The following is a 21,973-nucleotide window of genomic DNA, read 5'->3' on the forward strand; positions in this document are numbered from 1 at the left end:
AAAGCAATCCATACTGGCAACAGCTGATGCTATATTAGAATGGAAAGCTGCAGTGTCAACTGCTCTAAGACGGTGCCATAACTGGAACAAAACACTGCACTACCACAAACCTGTCTCTCCCACCCTCCCAAAACCAGTCACACTTTCACACAGGCATACACTTTTGACCAACAGATCTACGGCGTGTACAAATAGAAGACTCAGAAATGTACTTTTTCTAATATAGTCTAGTAATCCCTGAGTGGATTTGTCATGATCTTTTTTGCGGAGTACTAGATAGGTAAACTATTAATGTCTGCTGTAGCAAAACATTGGAATCCACACATAGGAAAACTGTATTTAATGTTCATTTTTACATAAAGCACTTAACAAGAACAGAGTAGAATCTAACGCTTAGAGACCATCTTTGAATGCTTTCAGTAGCAGGTCGGCTGCCAGCCCAGGGGACAGGACACCACTAAGAACTTTTTCTTCTAGAAGTGGAATCTTATCCTTGACTGCCAAGTGGCTCCGGAAATGTTCCAACATATTTTCTTGGATGAGATTCCACATCCACACTTTCTGCTGTTTCCGTCGTTTGGCAATCAACTCGCCACTTGTGAGCATGAGGTCACGAAATTCTGTCATTTTATCCCACATGTCTGAGATACCTTCGCCAGTTTTGGCAGAGATGCGCATTACCTGTTGGATTCAGAAGACTTTTTAAAGCCAAGTAACTACAGGGCTTGAGAGTTCAATTACTGCATCAGGTAGGTTGCATGAAAATTAAGACATGCATAAGGCAAGTGTACCTCAGTACACTCACTTCATGAAGCTCTAGGCGTTTTCTGCTCCTTGGTTGTTTGTTTTTTTTTTTTGGAAAAAAGTCTCAAAACTGGGACTCTACCAACTATAAGTGGACCCCGAGATCCACAGTATTTGGGATAGATAGGCCTTGTCGAAGTGCTTTTATAATGAGTGAGAATCATCTTTAATGAGTCCTTTAGCTGAAAGGTACAGTGTTGCTATTTTACTTTACTCTCAATGTAGAGCTGATTACATATTCTGGTAGATGTACTCCGGTAGCTACTCTTTTGTACTTTAAATATTCCAGAAAGGAGGTATTTTGACTATTTTTGGCATTTGTTTTCCAGATTCATTTTGCCAAAAAATATTTCAGGCATCCGATGTGTTCTTTTAAATGGAACAGGTTTGGGTTTTTTTTATTGTTTTATTTTAAAAAGTCTCTCTCTCTCCGTCCCCAGTCTAATGGATAGGATACAGCCCCTACACGTCAATATTTTCCTTCTTCCAGTTATCAGACAGTGCCATCACTGAAAGGCAGGCAGATTTCTGACAAACTGTTTAGTTCACTGGTCTTGAACAGTTCTTTTGGGTCATGTTTATCAGACATGACCTCTCATCAGATCTAGAAACAAAAATTACAGAACATTGGCTAACTCTCAAGCAGCCCAGCTGATTTAAACTTAATTCAATGGGTCAATTTTAATACTAGGGTAGAGCAAACCTCCTTTACATCTACATGTATATAAGTCAAGGGAATGAGGGTGTGTCTGTGCTTATTTTAGATACACATATTAAAAATTAGTACTGAATCTTTTCCTTAATAATATACCATAACCTCTTAATAGATGGAATACTGCACTAAAACTAAAGGCCCATAGGATGAGAATTCCAATAATCTAAGCATTGCATACACAGGGGGGTGAGGTTTGTACCACTACTGTTAGGAATAGGTCTGCTAGTGCAGAGATCAGAGGTGAAACGGGAACAGCAGCAATCAACTCTAACACAGTGTAAAACTAAACAGGACTGGAATTTTTATAGAAGAGCCCAGGAAGACTGGTACAGCTAGATGAGAGAACAAGCCTAACTCATTCAGCACTTTTTTGGGGCGGGGGGGAGGACAGGGACAGACAGGCACCCCAAAAAACCCAAACACACCAACAAAGCACCCAACCCCCCTCCCTCCCTAAACCATAGTGAAATACACAAACCTTTGGTCTCCAAACCTTTGAACGCTTGCGAAGGAGCTTCATAGCACTAACATATTCAGCTTGTATTCTCCGTGCAGGCACAACTAAATCACCATCAGCTTTATTTATAGCTACTAGATCTGCCATCTCAATTATACCCCGTTTGATGCCCTAAATGGAACACGGAGAGAAATCATGAATACCCAGAAGGACTGTGACATGCTGATTTATGACAAAAAGCAGGTCAAAATGCTTTGTCAGTTTCCGGTGGCTCTTGATGACTTTTTTGTGTGGGCGTGTGTGTGTATGTGCTAGTTGTGCAAAAATAGTAACAGCAGTCTCTGGCATCACTAGCTATTACTCTACTTTGACATGAGAAAACTAAATATGAGTATCAGAGTTCAGAGGATAACCTATTTCATGCATAGAGACTTAAGTCTAAGACCAAGTTTGCAAACCTATCTATATTGATTTCTGTTTTCCTATAATACAAAGGCACTCCCCAAAATCATATATAACTAGTAAACAGGTCAAAGTAAGTCAGAGTGTAAAAATCTTACTTACACCCTCATACCTCCAAATCAGGGAGGGGAGGGTAGATATCAGATCCTAACCTGAAAAGACTTCAATAATAGCAGTGTAATTTACAAAACACTATTGATACAGACTTTCTGCCCAGAAAGATACCACATCGTGGGTTTAAGTTTCTAGTCCTAGGTAATACTTAATAAGAGAAACAGAAAAATACCTGTAATTCATCTCCACCTGCAGGTGGTAGCAGTAATATAAACATATCAACCATATCAGCCACAGCAAATTCTGACTGTCCCACACCTAAAAATTAAATCCAGAGTTCACCATTTATTGCAGCCTTTCAGTCACATTAATGACAGTAATTATGACAGATCCCAGTTTTGCACCATGAACACATCCCACTAACAAAGACAACACAAAACACATTAGTTTTGTAAAACAGTGTTTTTACAAAACGTACAGGACTAGAAAATCGACAGAATAGGCATTCACTTTCCACCAGTAACCATGTATGAAAGCATGAGCAAAATCAAGGATGAAACTATGTAATTAGGAGCACACCTTATTTAGACAACACAACAGGATAATGAAAAGAAAACCCTAAGCACACACCTACTGTTTCCACAAGAACAACATTGTAGCCGCCTCCTTCACACAGCAGAATGGCTTCGTTTGTGGTCCTTGTTACGCCTCCTAGCGTCCCTCTGGTTGGAGATGGTCTGATGTATGCATTCATGTCCCTTGACAATTCAGTCATCCGTGTTTTGTCACCCAATAGAGAACCTTAAACATTTAATGTTAAATCATTTCAAAAGTGCAAAACAGCCAAAATTCCCCCCCCCCCAAATAATAGAGTGAGAAAAGACAGATTTGGACAAAGTCAGCCAAAGAAGAATATCCCAATAATAGTTGCTCAAGACTTTGCTGAAGACTAGGAAGTTACTGCCTGGTTCTTCTGCCTGCCGGAAGCTGGAGAGGCCTGATAAGCAGTCCTTAGTGCTACCAAATATGAAGACTTTGTTCTAGGTCAGAATGAATTCTGCAGTTCCTGAATGGCTTTTTGAGACCTATACACAGCAGGCCACACAACTAAATCTTTGCTGTTTCCGTCCAAAGGGACAAAACTCTGCCTCACTATTCTGATATTTGTTGATGGTGGATTTATTGTTTTGTTTTGAAGAAAGCTGACATGCATCTCTGCCTTCCCTCTACTCATGCAAACTCTAAATTGTATTCAGTGAGATCTACACACACAATGCACGTTCCAAAAGATGAGAGATGCTCAATTCTTTTAACTGATGCAGTCTTGCTGTCTTATTTTGCTATTCCATTGATGCATCCTGAATGTATACATTCAAGAACATAGTCTTTCTTAGCTCCAGGTCATTGCAACACTAAAGTTTTTTGTCTTTTTAAATGGTTACACATTGCAACACCTTCTCTGACAGTGTAGAAGCTGGAAAAAGGTATGATGTTCCCTGGCAGCTGCCCATTAGAAAACGATCAAAATCAAGGTTCTGTTATTTATGTCAGAGATACCATTAATCAAGCATGGTCAGCCTATAATTTCCATATATATTTTTGATTTAAGAGTGACAGATTACAACCACACAACTTTGAAGAATTTCAGGTTGGAGGCGGCGGGGAGAAGAGTCATGCTACAAGTCAGACAGATGGTCAATGATACTGCATCAGGAGACCGCAGATATCTAATGTTTCAGACAAAAAAGTTGTAAAGCAACATTTGAACACTAGAAAAGAGAAACCCTGACAAACTTAGTATGCTGATACATATTTCCCAATTTCGTATCACATGGGTAAAAAAACGAAAACTTAACACAACATTTATTTTTAATATTTTACTTTTACATGTCCCCAAATTTTCCTCCACCTGGCCCAAGGAGATACTCCTGTAGTTGACAAGGCATTAGAAACCTCACTTAAACTTTAATTCACACTCACCACCACTTGTACTAGAAGAAGGGTCTACAGCCAACACAGACACTTTGTATTTTCTTTCGGTAAGCATTTTCCCGAAGCATTCTATGAAAGTTGATTTCCCAGCACCAGGAGGACCAGACAACCCTAAATAATTATATTAGGAAGAAAAAAACATTTTGTTAATCAAATAAATAATACCTCACATGACTACCATCAACATCTAAGTTGATAACAACTCATACTTCAGCACAGTATCACAACAAATGCAAATGAAAGCTGTGTCACAACTGATATACCCAACTAAGCAGCTGGAACTGACGTGAAATATACCACCTCGGTTCACCCAACGCAGCAGTACTCACTTCACCACCGCTTGTCCTGCCTATACCAACACAACATTGAGCTTATCCAACCTTATTTCCTCTCCTCCAAATAAATTTATCTATACTGACTTACACTTCAGAACTTTAAAAACGTCATGTCTTAAATCTGTATTTTTCAGGTTTACTAATTATTTATAAAAGCCACTCTAAAAGCAAAAGCCCTTACCTTGAAGAGCTGTTACTTAAAAAAAATCAGGCTATTTACTTATGCGTCAAAGCGTGCCAACTAAGGGTAACTTGTTAACTTCTACCAAATATTTCTCACTCCTACGCCCAATTTGTTGTTCTTACTACCTTTGTACATACAGGAGAGATGACAGCTGGACATGACACATTTAGTAGTCCATCTCTTCACAAAGCAAAAATATTTTATAGTTTCCAAGATAAGTTCAATTCTGCTCAGCTGAAAAGCAGGCTACTTTAAGTAAGTCCACTGAACAGGAAGGTACGTATTTTTCCTTTTGTGGATTAATAAAGGGATTCAGGAAGTATTCAAGCAAACACCTTCTTTGGGAAAAAAGAAGGTCTGCTTAACTACGTCCTTCCCTATCTAAGTGTAGATAATAGCTGTATCAATCTGCAAACTATCTAACATTGCAGCTTATAATAGTTATTAAAAAAAAAAACAAAACACAAAAACAAATAAGTGCCCCTCCTCCCCCGCAAGAAGCAACAATTATTTCTAGAGCTTTTTCAAAACCATTTTCCAGCTCAAGCCATTATTCTAACTGGACAAAAGAAGTGATCTAGACCGGTTACAAACCACATGAAACCAATGACCCAAAGCTACAGACCATGATGATTAAAGAACAACAGTGATAATGAAAAGCAAGGACTGTAATTCTGTCAAAGCAACTACCGGACAGACATAAAAGGACTAACCCACTCTAAAGGCAAGTGGCTTTCCTTGATTTAACTTTTCTTGTTCCCTGTGGTAGGATAATACCTTCTGAAGGAGCACCTGGGCTATTTTCTTCTTCCTACTCTGAGTTGATTCTACAAGTGTAATGGCTTCTGCTAGAGAGGCTCTATGACCCTGGATTAGTCCACTGTAAAGTCTGTCTATGAGCCTTTGTTCTCTGTCAGAAAGTCCCTCTATTTGCTGGTCAGGAGCCACTTGTTGACACAGCTCTCTCCTCAAACCATTTGACGAACATATCCATTTCGTGTGGTAGTGGTGAACCGGCGTAAGAGATGCAACGGACAGGAAATCTGCTCTGGAAGCGAAGTGAAAGCTTGTGAAGTAAGTTCTTCTAGAGGAATAACAACGAGGGAATCTCAGCAGCAAAGAGGGAATCTTCATCTTGTTTGGAATTAAAAGTACCAGAGGCGTCAGTTCACTTCTGCTTGCAGACACCCTAAAGAGAAAGAAAAACATTTTTACTTCCTTCGAAGCAATTTTAAGGATTCAGACAAAACCTATGTACACAGGCAATCATCAGCTTTTATTTTATCCATACCTACTGTTTTAAACAAAGACAGCTCCGTCTTCCCACTGAAAAAAAAAAAAAAAAAAGAACAAAAAGAAGCTATAAAACCTTCAGTAGCATAGCATCTCTTTATTATTATACTTAATAAATTAAAATACTATTTTAAGTAAGCAGGTAAATAAAAAGTCCTTTTAAATAAGGCAGCCTTTAAGAGCTATCTTATTTAAAGGGTATACACAGTACCCTAAAAATCCAGGAACAAACCAACCAAACCAACCCTTATGCTTACTGAAATTGCTGTATATTCTAGTTTCACGGCGGCAGGGTTTTTTAAAACAATTATTCAGGATGAGATCTTTGCACCTTATTTCCAGAAGAAAGCAAGCGGTCAAGACGCAAGAACGTTTAGAAATGAACTCCAGGAGCTGAAACCTGCCAGAGGACCGACACAAAGCCGCAGCACCAGGCACGACCACGACGCCCCCTGGGGCTGCTCGGACCCACCTCAGCACCGCTACAAGCCTGCAAGACCCACCGAGGCGGAGGCCCTCCGAGGGCCCGACGGGCCGCTCCCTCACTCAGGCCGCCTCCCGGCTGCTGCCTCGCCGCGGGGAAGTGACGCCCTCACGCTGAGCCGGAACCCGGCCGGCTCCGGGGCGAGGGGCCTGGCCTGGCCCGCCCCGCCCCGGCCCTCCGCCGCGGCCGCGCCACGCATGCGCCGCCGAGCCCCGCCCACTCTCCTGTGGGGGTAGCCCGTTGCGGCCGTGGTGCCCAAGGATCCGAGCCTGAGGGCCGGCGGGGTGGGTCAGGAGGACGGCGGTGGCTCCGGTGGGGCTCCATCAGAGCTACCGCCATCTTCTTCGCCCTTCGCCAGGCACCCCGCCCCTCCCCGGCTTTGGCGGCGGCCCTGGACTCCAGAACCTTCATGTTGTCAGAAGCGTCTCCTTCACCCTCCCTGCCTCCAGCGATGCGCCTTCGGGCAGAAACGGGGTCACCCGTGAGACCAAACAGCCACCCGCCCGCTCAACCGCCGGCATAAGGCCTGGGGTTGTACCACGGTGGAGCTTCAGTAGCTGACTGACGTAAACTGTGCCTCAGGAGAGGGACGCTCGCCTTATGCTGCACTGGAACACAAGGACCAACCCCACAGGCATGCTCTAAGGAGGTCCTTCCACATCAAACTCAGCTGAAAACTCATACCAAATGTAACCCTAAACTCTAATCCAGCCAGCCGGCGATCTCAGAACCCAGACAGTGCCAAAATAAACTTTCTCTGAAGGAATGTCATGATCAATGAAATACGCTGTAGGTACACAATGCAACAGTGGCAACCAAATCTCCTTTTGGAGACATGCTCAAGACTCATTTCTGGCCCTATCATGAGTACACAAACTTCCATGTTTATACAATAACAGTTTTTTTGCCCTGTCCTTATAAGGAAGGATGTTGCAAATTATAATTTCTCTCCAGGTCTGAAATCTTAAAAATGTCCAGTTTGACTTTGTGGACGACAATTTATTATTGCCTGATTTCATTTCAGCTACCAGGACAGGAAAAGAAATTCTTAAACCCCCAAAATGGGTTTATTAAATAATTTTTTTTTTTTCCATTCTTCATTGTGCCAAGTTAAACACACGTCATTTTTAAAGTTTCCTCTCAAGGAATGTTGGTTTGGTTGGTTGTGTTTGGTTTTGTTTGTTGGGGTTTTTTTGGTGGTGTTTTTTATTTGTTTGGTTTGTTTGTTTTTTATTTTTTAATAATTATTTCTCTAGTCATCTTAACCATCCCTTTTCTGCATCTGTTCTTGTGAAAGTGCATGCATTTATTTCCAATAAACAGAAACAATCCACTGCCGGAGCTGTTACTAGTGCCTTACAATGCTACTAGCACTCCTCTAGAATGCATTAGACTTGTTCATGGTCCTATCAGAGTGGCAGTGGACCATATAAAATAACAAAAGTTTTGTTTTTAACTGCTGAATGCATGATTTAATCTCATTCCTATTATTCTGGTCCACAAGATTATCATACAGAGAGAACAGAACAATCCACTCCTCGGCAGAGAAACCATGCAATTTTGTGTCCCTACCAGCATGTGATGAAACCACAGCAGAAAGGGACACAAATTCTCATTTTAAAATAGCCTTGTGTAGTCTTCCTGTTTAACCAGATCTTTATTCATCAGAGTTTGCATATATCACTATCATCTCTTCCTTATACAAGTTTTCTAAGGCTCCCTGTTTCAAGTGCTGTGCTTAAACCTAGATAGCACATGCCCACTATTATTTTAATAACAGTGGCAACAACAAAAAAGCCATTCTGCTATGGTTTCATCACAGATCATTGATCCTGCATTTTATTCCACTTTGTGTGCTTTCACCTTGAATACTTTTGTCATTGACCTTGTTGCAAGAACTAGATGAATGGGTACACAAAATTGCACGTTATGTCAATGCTGAAGAGGAGAGGGGGTTGTTCGGTTCTCTCTCTGTGATAATCCTGTGGACTGGAATAACAGGAATGAGATTAAATTGTGCATTCAGCAGTTAAGAACAAAACATCTGCTATTTTATACAGTTCATCAGTTGCACTGCCAATCTGATACGACCATGAACAAGTGCGTATGTGTTTCAGAGTACTCTTCCTACAAGAACTGTTTCAAGACCTAGCACACTGGTGAGGTGTAGAAATCCAAACTGTTCAAGTCACCTCTTTTTTTTTCCCCCCTTTCCCCTCAACTCCATTATTCAACAAGCTTGCTTTTCTCCAGACTATAGTCCTCAAATGTCAGATAGCACAGGAAGACTTCCTATTGTGTTGTTAATTATATACACTCCTCCTCTCAATATTCTGGAATAAGAATTACACAGGTCTCCTAGATCTGTGTGCTCCTCTACCATCTCTGAATTTATGTTACTCTAACCTCATCCAAAATAGGCAAAACATTTCCTCGGAAGCTGGACCATATCTAGGGTCTCCTTGATCTACATTCTGTCGTATTATACAGTCCTCTTATGTTTTCCCTATAGTCTTTTAAAATTTGTGACCAAATATGTAATTTTTTGGTCCTTACTACACGCAGCCCAATGAATTTTGGTCAGATATACTGTTTTTCGGCTTTCTGGTCTCCAACATATGGAGTTCCCTTGGCTCATGTGTTGCTTTACCCAGTCATTATTAATTCACTTAACACCCTAGCTGAGGTATTCAGGAAGGTACTTCAGTAGTTTTCCACATCAGCTTCTTTGTTTTTCTGGGTTTTGTGTGGTTTTTTTTTTTTGGTTTGGTTTTTTTTTTTTTTTTGGGGGGGGGGGGGGGAGGGAGGGGCGGGGGGCATAATTTGTGTGTTGTGGGTTTGTTTTTTTTTTTAATTTCAAATTTAAGTCATCTTCCTTTTTGTGTTCACACTGCTTCTTTTCCCCAAGGGTGTCAGAAGAATAAAAATGTGCATCCCATAGTTATTCCATCACAGTCTGCAAACTTGTCCAAGATTTAAGGAAAATGATCTGTTTTAACCTCCTTACTGCAAATCTACCCCAGATGTTAAAGAAAGCGGTACTGCTGGTTACTCATGAAATGGCAGTCTTCCTTCTGAGCCAATACTAAACCAAACATCCTGTAAAGTGTTAGAAAGTATTGTGCCATGAAGTAAAGGTGTGGGGAGGCACCAATCTTCAGACAAAATGTGCAACTGAATCCCAATCATTATGAAATAATAGAAAAAGAGCCTTCTGTAACTTCTCACAGGAGAAACAGGATTACCATTAGCATCTTTGCCAAATTCCACCATGCAAATCTACATTCCGTCTAACTGGCTTCCCCCTGGAGTTTTAGTTGGATACCTTCGTTCTTCCTTTCTCTGGCAGCACTCTCATTTCTCTGCTCTGTTCACCTCCTCTTTAAAAGGTCCTAAAATAATCTTTGTGCACATTATCACAACAATATTGAATATGTTCATAGACATAGCTATAAGCAATGTGCTGCAAAGGAAAATACAAAACTAACAATCTCTATGACCTAAATGAAATTACAATAGGACAAATAATTGTTAAAAATAAAAAAACAACACTAGCTTGAAACTCACCAGCTTTTCCCTGAACATATGAAGACGTACTTCTGTTAGGAATTCTCTGTTGGTTGGTCCCTCTGTATGTTAAAAGGTCTGCCACGCCTGCAGTCACTGCTGGTTACAGTTACAGAATTATGAAATTCATGTCACTTACAAGAAGAAATTATGATTTCTTAGAGATGAGACTTCATTTCATCAGTTCTTTCTCCCCCTGTGAGGCTGGGGAGGGTGTTTAAGAAGGCTCTGCCATGCTCCCAAATCCCTTTCTCCACTATGTCTTATTGCAAAATGATCTTCTCATTCAGGAATACAAATTCAGTGGCAATTCCTGCGCTGACTGCTCACATTGCACTGGCAATGGTTGTCTTCACTCTCTCTGTTCCTCCAACTTTTCTCCATTCTGCATGTTAATAGTCCACCCTGCTCACTTGCAAATGCATGTTTTTAGCTAGCATGATTGCAACTAGACTAGTTGTTTTATTGCTATTACAAGCATCCAAGAAAAAAACCCACTTAAACAACATTAGAAGTTTTGGCTCACATTAACGCAGGTTGAAGTTCAGCATCCAAATGCTATCAGGGTCCTGTGGACACCACCTGCCTGTCCCTCAGCCCCCAGGGACCAGCATCACAGCGCTTCACCTTTTGTGGCTATGAACCAGACCCATTGCCTCCCAACGCACAGGAGAGATGAGGGATCTCCTCCATTGCAACCTACCTCAGCTGACCAGAGCAACAAACATGTCCATTTGTGGTGAGGGTTAGCCAAGTTACAGAACAACCACAGTTCCTACTAAAACTGTAGCGGCAACTGCATGGCCACTTATACTTTATTTTAGAGGACACCCCTCAACTCATTTCAGTTCTTACACAAGCAGAGAAGACTGAGCCAATCTCTGCTTTGCAGCACAAGGCTAAGGAAGGTAACTGCTGATTACAACCTTATTTTCAGTAAAGAGCACTAGCCTTTTAGTAAGAGAAGTCTCAACACTTTAGACAAAATATTCCTTCTGCCTCATCTTAAAAGATAATTGAACACCTGAAATTAAAACAATAGGAAGCATATTCACAGCCAAAAGTTTGCCTGTTTAAAGGCAACATGAGCCCGGGCCTCAGGTTTTGCTTTGTGACTCAGGCAAGGAAACAGCACAAAAGCAGCAAGTCTCCCCAAAGGCTCATTAACAACTATACAAACACACGCTCACAGCAAACCCAGCATTCCAAGGTTTTACTAGAAAGGCCAGGACAGAGCAGCAAGTCAGCTCCCTGGCTAGGTCTGGAGACAAAAGCCTTACCACAGCTTTCCAGGTTCAGCAACCTACAAAGAGCGGATGACTCCAACAGCTGAGCAGATTCACTGTACTTGTGCTGGTGAGGAGTCATAAGGTTGTCAGAGCTGTTAGAGCTGCCTGAGAAAGCTGGAAAAAGAAATCTGCTCTTTGAGCTTTGGCTGAGACCTACAAGAGAGTATCTGAAGAAGAGGAAAAACTAATCTTAAAAAACCTCTAGTTTACATTTGTGTGACATTTTTATAAACATAGGAGCTAAGTTTCTTCACAAAACCTTATAGCAATGACTTCAACATTTTCTTGTGGGTATGAACTGACCTATGATTGCACATTAGTGAGAAATGACATCAACCATTACAGGAAAATTTTCTACTGCTTATGCACAAGTTCTTTAATCGTTCATGATGAACTGCCTGATATAAAATGACATATAAAGGGGACACATAAAAAAATATTTTCTGATAAAAGCAATTATCTTTTCTGTAAATGTTCACATTTCTTAGAAAATAAAAATAAAATTATTATATGGGCAAAACCCCCTAAGCATTATTCATATAGACTACTGGTCGTAAAAGCAAGTTAAATAATGCTCTCCAAGACTGATTTGTTGTTAAAATTATAAACCTGGAAGGGCAAGTCACTTGCCATTAAAATACTAAATTTTTTTTCTTTCAATTAAGACAGTATTTAAAAGCTTGGCTTAAAGAGTGGTTTTCTCCATGGCCGCCAATGACTCATGATATCAAAACACTTCTCATGTAGTTCATTATGGCACAGCTGAAAAGGAAATAAATAATTGACTCCTGATTATTTTCAGTACAACAATGAAATGATATCAAGTGTATTAGTAAACATATGAAGTATAATACAATCTGACACCTGACTTTGACAAGGCGTCCTCATTCCCAGCTACTTTTTACTTAAGGAAAGGCTTGATCAGCTGCAATTTCTAAGTTCTGTAGGAGTTGACAGAGGCAGGAGTAAAGGACCGACACTTTCAAGAGACTAAATACAATCCTCCTCCCCACCACCCCAGTGTGCTAAAGATTTCTTAGACTGGTATGAAATTAGCACAATCTCATACACCAAAAAGTGAATACCTTAGCTCTCAAGGTGAAGCATACACTGGGGCAAGGAATGAATGATAAATGCGTAACCCAATTTATAACTTGAACATTAAGAGTAAGGACATAATCTTTCATGCACTTAAGTGTTTTTCCCTGCATCTCCAACAGAATTGTTGCTCAGAGGTCCCTCTCTCAACACCCCTATGCTGAGTGCTTCACAAGCAGGTGAAAAACACAATTGGTGGAAGTGAGATAGTGGGTAGAATTGTCCATAAGAACATAACATCGCAGCAAAACATATCAAGACACATTTTTGGTTCCAGGATGACACTTACGGCCAAGATGAAGAGGAAGACCAAGCCCATGATAAATCTGATAATCGGGATTCAAGACCAAGATACATAGGAAAACCTAAGTATTTCCAATTTGGACCAAACCCGTGGTATGAACAGAGAAGCCTGTTTCCTGCGGTCCACCTAAGCGTGTTAAACACGAGGTGATCATTTATCACGCAGGAAGCTTCTGTTTCTCTGGTATGTATGTATGTGCGTGCCTGCTGTGTTTGTGTACTTACTCTCCAAAATGCCCACAAAAGCAAGACTTTGGTCTTCATATAATGCAAAGTTGTTTAGCGATTTAAATGTCCCATTTTTCCAGGCAGCTGTAGCAGACAGGAGTGAAAATGACAGAGGAAAGATTCTGCTGACATTCAATGTTACATGATCAACCCATCTGGAAACGTAGTAATGTGATGTTGTAAAAGGCTGGCAAACTTTCAAAGGGCTTGTTAAAAAGCACATTGGATCATATTGCGCGTTGTTGCTTTATACCACAAAATAAACACCTTTATGCTAGTACACACTACATTTACAAAACTTATACTAATGCTACAAAATATTGTGCCATAAAATTAAAATGAAAGAAGAATCTTTAAATAAGACAAAAAGGCAAGCAAAAAAACCCCAAACAAAAAAGTTACAATAACTGATGCAGCTGCATGGGGAAAATTAGCATACAGAATATGAAAAGCAGTGAAATATTTGTTTCTAGCACCAGCTAATAGGGGTCTAGAAGGGACACTGGGAATCTTTCTGTCCAGAAGTCGGTATTTTTATCTAATTGTTTTCCAAATTAGGCACGTTTAATTCTATGTTCCAACAGCAACCCCATTTCAACACATCATTGTATTATGTTGCAAGAAGCAAAGATCCCACCAGCAATTTTTCCCCCACCTCAGTGGCCGTTAAGCATTAGGTGGTTGTTTGAAAACTAGTGTTTAGCACATAGAAATGAGATTGAGAAATAATTGACTCTTGCCTTCAGGATCACTTACTTCTTTTGGCCAGAAGGGGAAGCTAGCGCTATGCATTTTTGTCACGCAGCTTGGATGTATTCTGAACACAGAGGAATTCAGTATTACTTCATCATCACAACCATAAATCTACCCTGTTCAGCCATGGCAGACTTTTAACAACCCAAGGAACTTAAACACATTGAACATTTATTCAGAGTGCATTCAGTAGGCTTCAGAACGTAAAATATAAAAGTCACACCTCTGCCAGCATGAATTCCATCTCGGTTTTGTTCTGGAGAGCTACTCACAGAAGACTAGCAGCAAGTGGCTATAACCCTGCTTAGGAGTCCTTTACAGTGAGTTTCTGACTTCCCCACAGAATTTTGCTGTTGCCCTCTCTATGGTCATTGTGGTAAGTCAGGGATCACCGGGTAACATAGGTCTTAGGTAGGAATGTCATCTTATTTCCCACCTAAAACCAGAAACAAAATACAAAGCATAAACGTTAACCAGTAGTTCCGTTTTTGTGTTAAGGGACCTATTCAGAGTATCAATGTGGGGAACAAACCGAAAGCTTCACATGAAGGGTATAAAGATTTGCCTATTGCACAAATCAGTGTTAAAGGACTTTATGTTTTATTGTTGAGAATGAAGAAGAGACATCTGCAGTATTCACCTCAAATGACTTGCAGTCATATGCACCCTTCATCCTTTTCCAAGGTTCAACTGCATTTATTTGATGCTTTGCAATTTTAGTAGAGAAGGAGACAGACTGAGCGACTGAGTTTTTTCTTTCTGATCAACTATTCTGTTTCAGCTTCTCAGCATTAAACAAACAGCTGTTTTTTTGATTAAAGCTAATCTATCAGCCATGCTGGGTGGCCTTTCTCACAGTGCTGTGGTAAGGAACACCAACAGTCAGATGTCAAAAGCTGTATCTAGTTCTTTCCAAATTTTTATATTTATTTTTTTTTTTAATCTAGCTATGTGTCGCTAGTCTGGCCTAGACTCAGACTTTCTGCCCATTTCTGCTAGCAGCTATACCAACTCCCCGGAGCGTTCCTACTCCCAGCTCTCGGCCCAGCCAGAGGTGGACTATTCAAATTGTCAGTGGATGCAACATTAAAAAATGAATAGAGGAACACCCAAATACAATGTCGTGTTACATATATATATTTACACACAACCCTCCCCATTCTCTGTCCTTGTTTGCCACTTGTTCCAGAAGAATATATTCCTAGTGCTATTTCCCCCTCATGTAACAAGTCTGATACTAGAACATGATAAAGAGATGCTGACTACTTCAATGAAATTGTCAATCACCAATAGTGGAGGTCTGACAGAAGGTCTCACATGCCCTTTAGATCTTAAAAATGACCTACAATTATGAGATAAGCAAAAACGGATAGTGTTGCATTAAAAGTATTCAACAAAGGAGGCCTGCTTAAAGTGTCTCTTCCCACCACCATCCCTTTCTGCTGGTGACTTTTTGTACCTACTTATTCTAAAAGAGACAGAATGAGTGGGGACTCAAAGGATTAGAACAGCAGACTTCCTTGGGGAATGGGAAGCTTCTTGAAGGGATGGGATCTTGAATTTGTCTTTAAAAAAGCTTCTCATGTTTTATACCACACACTGGGCTATAAAGATGTTTTTGTTACAGAGCAACATCTTTAACAACAACAAAAAAACCCAAACCAAAAAAAAAAACCAAAACAACAAAACAAACAAAAAACCTCAACCCAAAACCCACCAAAAACATAACCCCAAACCAAACAAGAAAATCATAGCCCGAGTCAGAGCTCACAGCTCTTAAGGCACATTTAGCATCATGTCAATGACATTTCACCTCTTCTGTGCTACTGTTCAACTGAAGGAAAAGTAAGCAGTCATTCAAATCCTCACTTATTTTAGCTGGTGTTCTGGAAGAACAGCATTTCATGAGTTAAAGCCTCATGATCTGTCTAATTGTGGAAAGCATAAAAACTCGGATGTCATCTCCTTAGAGCGAATCCATTCTTATAACTAAGCCTATGACAATAATAAAAATGGTATCAACAATCTGTTTTATCGACACTGTTTGTATCATTTCCAATTACAAAAGTAACGTTTCTCCAAAGTCATTAGCACCCTGCCATTATAGCTGTTGCTGCTTCTCCAGTTTTGCTGCTCTGAGAGCAAAGACTCTGGGTAGGTTCCTGTTAGAAATATTGATAAGCCTCAGGAGAAGCTCTTTTCCAGATGGTCCCCTATGAGGCATTCGTACTCCAGCCGTTCCCAGAGAAGGTTAAATGCTATTAGCAGAATACGCTCTCCAGCGGAAAGTGAGGTTTGTCACTAGGGTAGCTTTGCAAATCACTACATTTTTTTAGCTGTAACTCATCTTCACTTTAACTACACAGACATATGGAACAACGAGAAGCAGGGAAAAATATACTTGCCTGTTTTATATTAAATCAGTATGTCTCAATAGGCATGAAGATAAGCTCAAGTGACAAAGGGATCCTCAACATCAGCATCTCTGACAGAATCCAGTTCTTAAATGGTCAGACGAAGCCGTAAACACCCAGTCACAGCACAGAGCAGGAAAGCATCCAAGAAAGCATCAAAGACACCTGTGCTATTCCCAATATGCATTTTTCTAACCCGTCATTGACGATCTCCAATGACCAATTCCTCAAAACTTATCCAGATAACTTGTTACAGTGTTTTACTATCTTTTCTGATAGGAATTTCTCCCCCCTGCCCCCAGTATTAAACTAAATTTTTTTCTCTGCAATTTAAGCCTGCTATTTCTTGTCCTGTTCCCAAGGAAGCAGAGAAAAGGGATTGAACTTCACTTCATTGTACACTTCAGAACAGCTTTCTATGATTCTATGTTTCAAGACCTCCAAGTTTATTGCAAAAATGTGAGTACAAGCCAAATAGGTCAGCTAGAACCACTAAGGATGCCCTTTCCTATCTAGCCCCTATATTCACACAGTAGTTTATTCTTGTTGCAGTGTCAGATATCACATTTGTCCCTATAATATGTCCCTATTTTTGCAGCTACAGAGTTACCCATCTCAGTACCTCAAGGGCTTTAGGAGTCAATGCAAGCAGAAGGAAAGCTAGCCTTCTTTGTTTCTCACTTTTCTGGTCTTTGATTTTTAAATTAATTGTAGCAAACAAAATTAAAAAAAAAAAACCAAACAACCACAGAGCTTTTCTCCCTTCCACCCCTCCGCAAATTTCTACTTACTTTTAACATCAGAAATTGTCCATATTTTTTTCCTAGAAATCTGTGTTGCATATGTTTTATCATCTTCAGATCAGAGAAGCTAGAGAAACTAGTTCACTAGTCAAAGCCCTTATTCTTCAGGACAGGGACGTTCCAGAAGGCTACATAAAACAAACAGGGTAGACCACAAAGATAACCATGCATTTTAACAGTTAAATCTGGTTTGGTTTTGTTAACATAGTATTAAATGCCAAGACAGGTGGTACAAAGAGCTCCTTAACCATAAATACAAAATCCCCTATCTCTTCAGCTAAGAGCAGACACAGGGGCCACTGACCAGAATCTTCAGAGATTTCCAACGAAACAAGTACAACCCTGATCTGATGCTTTTTAGCAAGCAGAACAGAACTGATTCGGGGGGGGGGGGGGGGGGTTGGGGGGGGGTAGGATATCAAGCCTTGTTTACATTTCACAAATCCATTCCTCTGACCTTTTCAGTTAATGTTAAATCATATTTCTTTACCACTATATTTTAGAACAAAGTGTTTCGTAAATAACAGTAGTAATACAGTGAGTATAGTGGACTCTGATGGACAGTTTCCTCATTTGATTTTCCCACCATGCACACCAACACTCCTGGATTACTTAACGATGACTGCAGTGTCTCAAAAGCTCAGACAACACGAAGCATGTATTTTAGTGAAGGTTATTTCAGAAAAGTTTATGGTTGGCCTTTCTGGAAGAAGACTACAAGTACAGACCTAATGCTAGTTATCTAACCACATACTTTAATACATACGTTCTAAATAACAAAGACATTTTGAAGTCTGACCTGTAAAAGAAAACTGTTCCCTCTGATCTATGAAAAAGGTGAGAGCACATGCATTTTTCCATTGAAATAAGAGGGGGGAAAAAAAAAAAATCTTTTGCCTCCCTTCATCGCTTTAAAGTAACTGCTGAAGGGTTCCCCCCCCATTTTTTAAAAGATGCTCTCAGTTGCTTGTTGGATAAATATTTCAACACTTACTTAAGAAAGAACAGTAAATACTTACAAAAAAAACTTCAAATCCTTTTCTTTTAAGTGTTTTAGTTTAAAAAGGTATCAGAGAAACAGAGTCAAAAAAGAAAAGGCAAGAACAAAAAAAAGTTTCATGCAATGGAACGATCTTTGCTGATTAGCTTAATTAATCCTTTCTGACAAGTAATCTGGACATTCCCCATGATCAATTTCCAGGGGATACAAAATTTAAGATTTTGCCTCAATTATGTGTTCAAGAGTCCTGGAACTAGGCCAACTTTTTCCTCCCCTTGTTGCTCATTCTCACAAGAGCCTTATGAAAGCATCACAAGAAGATGAGTGCATCAGGATTCCCAGGAAAATACAATGGAACCCGGCTGTATTTCTAGTGCGGTGACAATCACTAAGGCAAGCACAAGAGACAACATTTTATGTAAAATACATACATACATGCACAACTATAAAACAAAACCGTTTAGCCAGGCACTCATCTTACTAAAAGGGCTTGGAAACCACAGGCTGGAAATGCTGTTGCAAAATGCAATTCTGAGGTGTATTAAGAGAAGTGTTACAAGAAAGAATGGAGGTTGTAATTTCATTTTCCTCAGCTCTCCACTCAATGGCTTTGAAGTACTGGTAAGTCCTCAAGCAGACTACAGTGCTCAGTTGCAGGCACCTTACTATAAGGGATGCAAGCAAACTGGAACCCAGAGGAAAACTTCACCAAGTACATTTTAAAATGGAGAAGAGCAAAGAATTCTAAAAATTAGGCCTTTTTGACAAGAGGAGAACTGGAAAAGTAGGGGAAGGAGTAGGAACATACCTTTCTTCAATGCATAAGGTGTTAGGAAGACGATAGTGAATGATTTGTGGCATCACCATCAAAAGCAGACTAAGAAGTAATCAGCTTCATTTGTAGAAAGGTAAATTTAAGCCAAATCATAGGAGAAACAGCCTAACTACAAAGGTGATAAAGAACTGCAACAGAGTACATAGGAAGACCGCAAAATACCTTCAATTTGAATTTCACTTAATCCCTATACAAAGTCCTTCTGTCCACACCATCTACTACCCGAAAGCACACACGATGCAGCCAGCCCATCACCTGACTGGGATTTACTGCGCTTCTGCATATGCATAACATGTACGAGGCTCAAATATGCTTCAGATGCAGCATGCCTAAAAGAATTTCTCTCAAATCTCTATGCACCCAAAGTGTTATTTTGGTTTTTTAAAGTACTTTCCCTCCCCTCATAGCCCTCAGGCTTTTAGACTGATCTTTTTAGAGGCCAAAATTCATACTTCCTCTGAAGAACACAGCATCTGTTCCACTCCGAGATCTACCCCTGTTGCTGGGTCAGCTTCAGCCAGAAGGAAACCACATGGAGCAAGTCCCTCCAGGTTTTTGCCTTTCTTCCCATAAGACCTACGGAGGCAGAATTCGCTGGCGGGGTGGGGTGGCAGGGAAGGAAGTGAAGCAGAATCCTGTACGCCCCCTCCCCAAATATCAGGACTGTAATTTCTCACCTCTTTTCATCCAGCTTTCCAGAAAAACATACCAAAAACAAAACAACAAAACACAAATACAGGAGATTATTACTTAAGCACATTTGATGAGACAAAATAAATACTGCAATGCACCCAACCTTGGTCCTGCCATCAACATTGTGTATTTCCAAATCATCGTACCACGTGAATATTACTTCCAACGTCGCCTGGGTTTGATTCTGCACACTATGCATGTTTCATTTTGTCAGACACCAGAGGCTCTCAACTTCAGTTTCTTAACACTTAGTCCATTATCACTTTGAGAAGCACTGCTGTATATCTAAAGTGTATAAGCACCTGTGGAGCAAAACACTCCAGGACTACATGCAGACCTGGGCCCTGTGCAACTGCTGTGCCAGCTAGTAGCCACTGGGTACTATAAAAATGGGACTGAGCTCCATTTTTCAAGCACAGTCATTTCAGGTACTCTCCTATTTTGACAGAGAAAACACAGCTCCCAAGAGGTGCTGCTAGAGAACAGCAACAAGCAGGCAGCTCCTACAAACATCACAGACCCATTTGTTTGGCTGTTATCCTCAGATCTGCGCTCCTTTGAAAAGTAACTAAAGGGTGCAACTGTGCACAACAAACCCATGCTGAGCAAAGTAAATCACTACTTTCTCTTCTCACTTGTGCCTTAAAAATAGTGTCTTATAGGATTTGCCATCTCTAAAGAAAGGCAATTTAAAATTTAATTCCAGCTGTAGAATTTGTACCCTAGTAGTGAACCAGCAATGCCAGGTTAACCATGTCAGAGCTGCAGTCCAGAAGCTGCACTCCCAACAACCCACAAACAAACATGATACTTAAAAAAAGCAGCCCAAAAACCAACGAACACAACTCTCTGTTTTTCCAGGTAGATACTAAATACCTTCTCATGGTTCCACATTAACTTGTACTCTACTTTCTTTTATTAATCAGCCTTTTTACTATGCCCTCAAAAACCCTGGTTAAGAGCTCAGAGGAAGAAAGATTTTTGGAAAGAGGGAGCAGGCTACAAGGAATGAGAGGTAGGAACATCAGAGAGTGTCTGATTCTGCATTTGAAAAACCAAACCCAGACACAGAATATAATCCATAGATTATACATGTGTAAATATGGAACTTCGAGTGCCTAATTATTATATATGCCTAAAGAGGAGATCATCAGTCTATTGTTACATGACATGATATTCTTTCTAAGAAGATTAAGCCAGTTTAACTGAAATAGCCAGCACTTAAAAGTACAGCGTATTCCATCTCTGACAACTAAGTCTTTAATAATGTATGCTACCCCTCTGGTTTTTACTACTTATTGTCATCACAAACTTCAGATGATCAGAGAATCCCCAGCCTTGCTTCTAGTGCTGCAGGTCCAGCCCAGTTCCTGTGCAAATAATAACCTTCCCTCGTGCAGGCTTTCACCCACAACCGCTGTATGTAAAACATTTGTGTCCTGGATCGATTTTAGAAAGACTTAAACGTATAAGGCAACATCTGGTATCTACACATTCATCCAGCATGTGGAAGCCAGTTACAACCATGTTTCCCAGACTTGCGTGGCACTGAAAGGTTACCATATGGAGATGACTAACAGTGTTATTTGGATTAGGCTTTCAGCTACACTCAGTCCCCTACAAGGGCAGTTTCCTGTTTACGTGACAGGCATGTCACATTTTTCAGGCATGCCATATACAGTTGTAGAAATAATGAACTTTGAGTGGGTTTCTCGTATACACCACCTGTGTGAGGTCACGATGATTTCCAATGCAAGGAGACAGAGTAATGTTTTACAAAACGCAAGGGGTGACCAACGGAAAAAACAAAGGGAAGGCCACATACTCTGCATACGCTTTCATCCACCTTACTATTGAAGGAAAACAGTGCAAGAGCACCTAGACAACTCTGAAAAACACTCAAAATAAACACCACACAATGAGATCACTCACACTGTGATCAAGCGATCCCTTTCCCCCGCTCTAGTCCAATGCGATGCTCACATGCAAGACAGCCTCCATGCACGTCCGGCTGTGAGGTTCCAGGTCTAACCAACATGTCTGGGATTGTTCTATGTAACAGCACAGGCATACCCCAGTCACCCACCCACAGCTGCCGGCACAGAAAGGAACGCTCCCTGTACTTTCTCAAGCAACAGTAAGAAAACCTGGCTATGAACACACTTCCTTGGTATTTCCTCAGCCAGCCACGCTTCCTGTACCTGCTCTTC

At 40.5% G+C, this 21,973-nt stretch overlaps 1 protein-coding gene across 15 annotated transcripts; it reads right to left on the reverse strand.

Annotated features, from left to right (window-relative positions):
• Positions 1 to 325: 325 nt before the first annotated feature.
• On the reverse strand, positions 326 to 6,946 carry MMAA (metabolism of cobalamin associated A). 15 transcript variants are annotated; one of them, XM_075090451.1, is made up of 9 exons: positions 6,769 to 6,899; positions 6,554 to 6,627; positions 6,299 to 6,329; positions 5,717 to 6,192; positions 4,473 to 4,595; positions 3,123 to 3,293; positions 2,725 to 2,810; positions 1,998 to 2,147; positions 326 to 681 (listed from the first exon to the last, which is right to left on the reverse strand). In XM_075090451.1, coding segments are annotated over exons 2-9 (1,326 nt in total). In that variant the 5' UTR covers positions 6,555 to 6,627; positions 6,769 to 6,899; the 3' UTR covers positions 326 to 393. The 15 variants fall into 15 exon arrangements, with proteins under 15 accessions (XP_074946552.1, XP_074946553.1, XP_074946560.1 ...); XM_075090452.1 differs by having other exon boundaries at positions 6,800 to 6,890; XM_075090459.1 differs by lacking the exon at positions 6,554 to 6,627 and having other exon boundaries at positions 6,295 to 6,329; positions 6,769 to 6,897.
• Between the last annotated feature and the right edge of the window lie 15,027 nt (positions 6,947 to 21,973).

This window comes from Phalacrocorax aristotelis, chromosome 4 (assembly GCF_949628215.1).
Source record: "Phalacrocorax aristotelis chromosome 4, bGulAri2.1, whole genome shotgun sequence".
In the NCBI taxonomy this organism is placed as follows: Eukaryota; Metazoa; Chordata; class Aves; order Suliformes; family Phalacrocoracidae; genus Phalacrocorax; species Phalacrocorax aristotelis.